The following is an 8,332-nucleotide window of genomic DNA, read 5'->3' on the forward strand; positions in this document are numbered from 1 at the left end:
ATATAAATCTCATCCAAGCCAAGTAAAGATAATCTGAGTTCAGTGTTTGGAATTTGAGAGTGAAACAAAATGAGTATCAGCCGCGCGTTGAAGGTGTCTCCGATTGTGCTTATTTTGGTTCTTTTCGCATTAGGTAAGTTCCTTACCCGATCAATCATATCGTTCATTAGTTATACGTTCTCACCACTTCCAGATCTGATCGATTGTCGAAACGTCTCTTGCCTTCTGATTTAATCTTTATAATATATATATATATATAATTTGTAAGCAATTCAGCTTTCTTACGCTTTAATTAATTATCCGTTTCATTCTTGTACACTTGAAACTTCTCAGCGAATGCGAAGAAGTCCGGAGATGTGACCGAGCTGCAGATCGGCGTCAAAGTATTTCTTTTCCCATTTTATTCGCTATTTAATTACATTTTGGCGTATCTTTTCAGTTTTCTGATCGGAGTTAAATCAAACGTTGTGAAATCCGTCTCTCGTTAGCTTTTTTTTTTTTTTTTTTGAAGGAAATCGTTAGCTTTAATCGTATTTTGGAGGATGTTAGGTTTTAGTTGTCTTATTTCCCCCCTTATTTATATACATTTATTTATCATTGATTTTTCATGGCCGTTTATCTACGAATTTGGAATTTTCTACTTTGCTCATGAAATCTAACGAAATGCATAGTTCATTTACAGAATGAGGCTTTACTTTTTGTCTTTTAATTTGGTAAATTTAGTTCATGTTGTTGAATTTTATGTACAGATAAATAAATAAACTGACTGTTATTTATTGTTTCTCATTCTTTTTGGTCCCTTTTATCTTCGTTTTTGTCATCTTATCATATGTTCTTTATTACCTTTTTCACAGTATAAGCCCCCATCGTGTGAACTCCAAGCTCATAAAGGTGATAAAGTCAAAGTGCACTATCGGGTATGCTTTACTAGCTTCAGCTGGAAGTTAAGTTTTATTATCATATTGACCCTTGAGCATAAATGACGAATATTTTCTTGTGCCTTTCTCCCCTGCTAAACATTTTTCAGCTCTATATATGTTGTCTGTTTTCAACTTTCTAGCATGCTCTTTTGTTGGATTCTGGAAATAGGACTTGGTTTAAAGTTTAAATTTTTGATTGTGCCTTTTCCCCCTGTTTCAGATATCATTTTTGTTGTGAATTTTTCTATTTCTAATTCATTGCATAAATGATTTGTTGTGAATTTTTCTGGTTAAGAATTATTGCTCTCAAACTTTTTATGGTTGGAATTATTCGTTTAACTACTAGGAGTTTCTTGGTTTTACATAAATTTTCATTCCTTTTTGCAGGGGAAGCTCATTGATGGAACCGTTTTTGATTCCAGTTTCGAAAGGGGTGATCCCATTGACTTTGAGCTTGGTAGCGGACAAGTAATCAAAGGTTAATTCCCCTTGAGAACCACTCCACCTTTTGTTATTACTCTGAAAATGAATCGTTTCTTTTACGACCAGATTGCTAGTTCTTTACATTGCATGGAGTTCATTGATACCTGAAACTGGATATGCTATTTGCAGGATGGGACCAAGGACTGCTGGGGATGTGCGTCGGTGAAAAGCGCAAGTTGAAAATACCCGGCAAGCTTGGATATGGTGAGCAGGGTTCTCCGCCCACCATCCCAGGTAAGATATCTGTTCTTGTTCGAATTCGTTTACGCTCCACTATACAAAATGTTAGGACGGTAATGATAGACAGTCATCGGTTAGTATAATATTGAAGGGATGATAAAACGACAAATTTGTGGTTGTGCCGAACTTAACAGGTGGAGCAACGCTAATATTTGAAACCGAGCTTGTTTCAGTGAACGGGAAGCCATCAAGTGGTGGGGATACAACTGACGATGAGCTATAAGATTAGTCACCCGCAGCAGATTAGCGGCACCTTTTGTTTTCCTTTTAGAAACGGTATATGGATGGCGTAGCCTCAACATGTCTCCTGGCCAGTAGGATTAACTAAAGCATTTTCCATTGGTTTGTTGGAGAGAATATAAATGTGCAATTACATTAATAAGCCGTTGCCAGAACTGATAAAAGTCGTGCATCTCTGATAATGGTCATTTTCTATGGCACGCAAGCTTCAATTTCAATCGCTAAATGAAACAACTTCCATGGTTCACAAACGTTTAGCATCATTTCATTAGAATCGATTAATTTTGTTTTATTTAGTATTTGAACTTTCTTTTATTTAATTTAGATGTTTGAATTAAGCAATTATGTTCCTTCGTCAATTTCAACCAAAAACTTAATTTATGTACTTAAAAGTATTAAAATTTATATTTACCTATTAAAATTATTTTTTTTTATAAATTTAGAGTGAATGCTAAATAATATTTGTTTAAATACTTACCCATTTGACATTGAATGCTCATAACCGTATTATAACAAATTATTTTTCCACTAAATAATTCGTGCTACTCATTAAAATGATGTTTTAAATTTTACGTTTTTGTCCATTTAATTCATCAACTTGATTTTTCTATTATTTCTTTTAACAATTTCTATTTAGAAGAGGGAGAAGAAGAATATTGCTTCTAACGAACCTACAATTAAAAAAAGAAATATCAATAGAAAACTTTTAATCACCTATTATAAATGTTATTGATTTCTATCATTTTGATAATTAAATATTAAGATATTCATTGCTAAACTCAGAATGCCATATCACGAAAAATATTAAATATAAGAAAAATATGTTGGTTTTAAAATTAGTGTGGAGCAGTAAATTAAAAAAACTAGAGATCAAATTATAAAAAAATAGAGATTTAAAATTATTTTACGAAAAAATAGAGAAAATATAACATCTCTGAATTTGAAATAGGGAAATTCTGGAAGCTTCCTAACTTATAAAACAATAATTAAAGTACCATCACGTTTCTCGCTAAACCCTTTAGTTTGGAAGCCTCTAGAATCTACAGTCTCGCAATAAATCCCTCTCTCTGCACATCTTCGCTTCTCTGAGATTTTCGTTCACGCTCTCGCCTTCTATTCAACGAGCTCGTTCTAGCTAACACTAGATTCCACGACTCAAATGGATGAGGATTTCGATATACCGGCGGCCGACGATATGATGAACGAACACATCGATCTCCCCGACGAGGCTCCCATTATGAAGGTCGGAGAAGAAAAGGAGATCGGAAAGCAAGGCTTGAAGAAGAAACTTGTTAAGGAAGGTGAAGGTTGGGATAATCCTGAAAGCGGCGACGAAGTTGAAGGTATGAATTATAGCCTAAACTAGGAATCGAAAGCTAAAAGAAAGAAAAAAAGAACTTTTTTCTTCTGAAAATGTTTTGGAGTCTGATTGGTTGTTGTTGGAACAGTTCATTATACGGGGACATTGCTGGATGGAACTAAATTCGATTCGAGCCGTGATAGAGGGACTACTTTCAAGTTCACTCTCGGTCAAGGTAAATGAAGATTGCCACTTTCGCTTTTGGAAATCCTGAAAACAATTTTAATATGTTTTATATTGAATTTGAAGGATATGGTGAAGTTGGAAATTTTAAGTTTGGTTTTAGCGTTTTGCACTTTTAACATGAGTTCAATTCATTTGTTCTGAGTAGCATGTGCTTAAATGTTATCCAATTCATTTGTTTTGTTCCTTTTCCTGCGAGTCTCTGAAATAAAACTTGTGTTCCAGCTGTTCAAGTTTCTGATTGTGAACAAGAGTTGCGAGTTTGCTTCATTTGGAGTGCATTAATTAGTTTCGTTGAATCTTTGCGTGTGTTGCATTTAGAAGTTAGTAGTATGGAGTACCGGATTCGTATTCTTTTTACTGTAATTAATTTGGTTGATTCTATGAGTTGCCTGTTGATGATAATAAGTTCATGTTATGGCAACCATGAGAATGGTGGTATATGAATTTGAATCCTTTATTGTAAAATTTATGCTGATTTTGTTGAAGTGGGAAATTCTTCTGATTGGTATTTCGCGTTAATATGGTATGTCTATTTTCTTTTAATGTTTTCAGGACAAGTTATTAAAGGATGGGATGAAGGTATAAGACAATGAAGAAAGGAGAAAATGCTATTTTTACCATTCCTCCTGAGCTGGCATATGGCGAGCCTGGCTCGCCACCAACCATTCCTCCTAATGCAACCCTCAAATTTGATGTTGAATTGCTATCTTGGTCTAGCGTCAAGGACATTTGCAAGGATGGTGGGTTATTTAAGAAGATACTGACTGAAGGAGAGAAATGGGAGAATCCAAAGGACCTTGATGAAGTACTAGGTATTATGATATTTCCTTCTTTGTTATTTATAATTATTATCTATATGAATGAGTGATTGATTGAATTAGGTTTAATGATGGGTTTGTATCTTGAATCTAGTTAACTATGAAGCTAAGCTCGAGGATGGAACAGTGGTTTCAAAAGCTGATGGCAAAGAGTTCACGGTTAAGGATGGTTTGTATTGCGGATCCCCTTTCTTTTCAGTTAATCTCCTAATTTGTCTAGAGTGATTCTTGAAATTCCCGTGGCTGTTTCATTTTGTAGGTCATTTCTGTCCTGCATTGGCTAAAGCTGTTAAGACTATGAAGAAAGGGAGAAGGTACTTCTTACAGTGAAGCCACAATGTAAGTTATTCTAATTAATTTCCTCTGAAGAATGAAGGTAAATACGAATAGTTCTTTTTGTTAACCTCATTTTCCGTGAAAAAAGATGGCTTTGGTGAGAAGGGGAAGCCAGCTGCTGGTGTTGAAGGTGCAGTGCCTCCAAATGCCACACTCCAGATTACCTTGGAGTTGATTTCATGGAAAACTGTCACTGAGGTCACTGATGACAAGAAGGTTATAAAGAAGATCCTGAAGGAAGGGGAGGGATATGAGCGCCCGAATGAGGGGTCTGTTCTTGAAGGTCTGTGTTACTATTATGAGAGAAATTTCGGTTTTCTGCATGCAGTATGCTAGAAACTTGTCACTTAAGCATCTATTTTTTCTAAACCTTTTGTAGTCAAATTGATTGGGAAGCTACAAGATGGTACTGTCTTCTTGAAGAAAGGTCAAGCTGAAGGAGAAGAGTTGTTCAAGTTCAAGACAGATGAAGGTAACAAACTAGTTGTCATCTTCCTCTACCCTCAGACACCAATTCAATGATTTTAGCCAAATGACCTCTTCTTGAAATTTTGTACAGAGCAAGTCATTGATGGTCTTGATAAAGCTGTGATGACGATGAAAAAGGGTGAAGTAGCCCAGCTGACTATTGCACCTGAGTATGCTTTTGGGTCATCTGAGTCAAAGCAGGAGCTGGCTGTGGTTCCCCCTAACTCAACCGTGTACTATGAAGTCGAGATGGTATCATTTATAAAGGTTAGTGGATCAGTGTCCTTGTATGATTTTAGTTCTTTGTTGTGGATCTGTGATGTACCCCATTTGGAAGTGAATTAAAAGTGGCTTTGATAAATTGTTCTTGCAGGATAAAGAATCATGGGATATGAACACAACAGAAAAGATTGAAGCAGCTGGTGAAAAGAAGGAAGAAGGAAATGTATTCTTCAAGGCTGGTAAATATTTGAAAGCTTCCAAGAGATACGAGAAGGTATGCAGTTGTGGTGCAATTGGATTGGCTTGTTAATGTTTCTCTTCCAATGCCTTGTGATTTAATTGGTGTTTGTGCATGCAGGCTGTGAAGTATATTGATTATGATACATCCTTCAGTGAAGAGGAGAAAAAGCTGTCAAAGGCATTGAAGGTTGCTTGCAATCTGAACGATGCTGCCTGCAAGCTGAAGCTAAAGGACTACAAACAAGCTGAGAAGTTGTGCACCAAGGTTTGAGTGGTCTTGACAATTGCAGTCATAACATTTAGCTAGATCTTGTAGCAATACTAACAGTTTCATGTTATGCGGACGCAGGTTTTGGAATTAGAAAGTTCAAACGTGAAAGCCTTGTATAGAAGGGCTCAAGCATACATCCATCTGGCAGATTTAGATTTGGCAGAGTTCGATATCAAGAAAGCTCTTGAACTTGATCCTGATAACAGGTAATTTGATTTTTCAATAGGCAAGGAAGAAACAGTTTTTTCCAGTCTGGCATTGTTGAATGTCTTTGTAAATGATTTGTTTTGCTACCAGGGAGATTAAGATGGAATACAAAGTTTTGAAAGAGAAGATCAAGGAGTACAATAAGAAAGAAGCCAAATTCTATGGCAATATTTTGCCAACATGAATAAAGTAGAGACTGCCAATGTAAGTATTTGAGTGCCCGTATGGATCTTGGCCACCCTTGTTGATAAAGTGATTGAGATTCACGGGTACTTTGTTTTTAATTTCTGCAGAGATCAGCTGCCAAAGAAGCTACTCCAATGGGCATAGATAGCAAGGCATAGGTGGGACAGTTGGAGTGGGGCATCAACCGTTTAACTACTTTTGTTTTATTGTTGGCATTAAGAATGTTATGATCGCTGAATAATAAATTATAATATTCAATATAAGCATTTTTACGGCTTGCTGTATCATCTGGTATATTCTGGGAGTTGGAGATCAAATCTTGAATGCTCTGATTGAGCTGGTTATGTTTGGTAATTGATAGAATACTTGGTGCTGGAAGTTTTGGCATCCGTTTGCTTAAATAGCGAAATTTCTTCTGCTAAGTTTTGCGATGTTTTCCATGAACGGTTGAAGCTTCTAAGGGACCCCTTGTTTTCCCCTCAAAATATTTAGCCATTTGCTTCCTTTAGCCCTGCGCAAATACAGATGAAGACTCCTCAGCTCTTGGACTTATGTTTCCATAGCTGCTCCAAGGAGCTTTTTATCCTGCTCATATGCGTCCTTTGTGAACCTTCAACACTTGGCTTGGACTACCTTACTCCATAAGGATTGATAACAATTATGTTCCAAATTTTCAAGGCTGGGAAATTTAAATATCGAAAATGAATGAGGATGTATATTCTACACGTTCTTTACCACCATTCCCTCGGTCATTTCGAAACAAAGAAAAGGGAACATCGTTAACGATTTGAACCCAAACCTAATAGGAGCAATGATTCATATCGGGTATGAGTGCTAATATTCTGGCGTCTCATAGAGGTGTAAGAAGATGATTAGGTGTCCAGTCCTAACCAAGACAAAAGGAGCAACCTACCGTTCTATTTTAAGCAAATCCTACTAAATTGTTTACATAAAAAAAATTAAATATTAATCTCCATTCAAATCAAATTGTTAGTATCCATAGTCATAGGTTTCAAATGAAATAGTTAGTGTTCATAGTCATATATTAAAAAAAAACAAGTCATGAATTTGAATCTTGGTATTACAGAAGTCAAAAATTTAAATATTAATATTCACGAATGGAATAAATTGTATTGGATGAATCATGTAAACATATTATTATAAAAAAAAGGACAATATACTTTAAAGTGACTAAACTATATCTCCAATTGATTTTTGGTGTCTAAAGAATTTTTTATTAAAAATAAGTGTCAAATATTTTTTCTTTACACTTTTAAGTGCTTACCGTTAAAAAAAATCTTTAAGTGACATGTGACATCCAATTTTTTTTTAAAAATATATATTTAAAAAATATTTTAATTTTAAAAAAATAAAAAATATAAACGTGGTGCGTACCACTTCACAATTGTTTTTAACGGTAGACATTTAAAAGTGTAACATATAAAACATTAGGCACATATTTTTAATGAAGAATTCTTTAGACTTCAAAAGTTTATTTAAACTATAGTTTAGGTACCTAAAAGTGTATTGTGCTACCTACATTTTTTTCCATCTAGGAAAGCCTTAGTTGTTACAAACAAGGGGGGAAATTTACACTAGCAAGTGATAGCTACTACTAATTATTTTTGAAGAAAACCATAATTGAAAACCATAATAAATCAAGGATGCTTTCTCTTTTTTGAAATTCTTTCATTTTCCTTGGTTTATAATAATAACCCGAGGGCAAGGGCAAGCTGAACTTGACTTATAGGTTCTATTCCACTACTAGATATCTTCTAAAGTTTTATTCTATCATTAGATTCAGAAGGTAATAACAACTAAATCTCAGAAATTGAGACTGTAAATCTTACACAGCCTGCCTGACAAATAAAGAATCGACGCCAATGATACATGCCTGCTTTGCTTGTTGGCAATTAATAGGCAAGCAAATTTTACATTCTACAATGTACCACACAACACATTCATCAGTGGAGCTCTTTCATAGTGTTCAGAAGTTTTGTATTATGTCACAAAACCATTTGAGAACAAAACTTGCAACTGATCTTGATATCATCTCGGGCAAGGGTGATATTGATCACGTTTTCTTTCATAATGAGTATTGTAGGACGCAAAAATACACCAACTATAGGAGCCATGTACAGAACGATATCCATGG

General features: G+C 35.1%; 1 protein-coding gene and 1 pseudogene across 1 annotated transcript; both read left to right on the forward strand.

The window, feature by feature from the left end:
- LOC120133185 (peptidyl-prolyl cis-trans isomerase FKBP15-1-like) lies at window positions 1-2,038 on the forward strand. The gene is made up of 6 exons (XM_039149830.1): window positions 1-133; window positions 334-383; window positions 855-917; window positions 1,308-1,398; window positions 1,533-1,637; window positions 1,778-2,038. Exons 1-6 carry the CDS (start codon window positions 70-72, stop codon window positions 1,864-1,866), a joined length of 462 nt encoding a protein of 153 aa, XP_039005761.1. The 5' UTR covers window positions 1-69; the 3' UTR covers window positions 1,867-2,038.
- Window positions 2,039-2,924: 886 nt separating this feature from the next.
- Window positions 2,925-6,471, forward strand: LOC120133184 (annotated as a pseudogene).
- The last annotated feature ends 1,861 nt before the right edge of the window (window positions 6,472-8,332 follow it).

This window comes from Hibiscus syriacus, unplaced genomic scaffold (genome assembly GCF_006381635.1).
Source record: "Hibiscus syriacus cultivar Baekdansim isolate YM2019G1 unplaced genomic scaffold, ASM638163v2 tig00110577_pilon, whole genome shotgun sequence".
NCBI classification, from domain to species: Eukaryota; Viridiplantae; Streptophyta; class Magnoliopsida; order Malvales; family Malvaceae; genus Hibiscus; species Hibiscus syriacus.

Coding starts and splice junctions, on each gene's coding strand:
- LOC120133185 (XM_039149830.1), top strand. CDS start 70: ATGAGTATCAGCCGCGCGTTGAAGGTGTCTCCGATTGTGCTTATTTTG. Junction 134..333: donor TTTGGTTCTTTTCGCATTAG/GTAAGTTCCTTA, acceptor GAAACTTCTCAG/CGAATGCGAAGAAGTCCGGA. Junction 1,399..1,532: donor TAGCGGACAAGTAATCAAAG/GTTAATTCCCCT, acceptor TGCTATTTGCAG/GATGGGACCAAGGACTGCTG.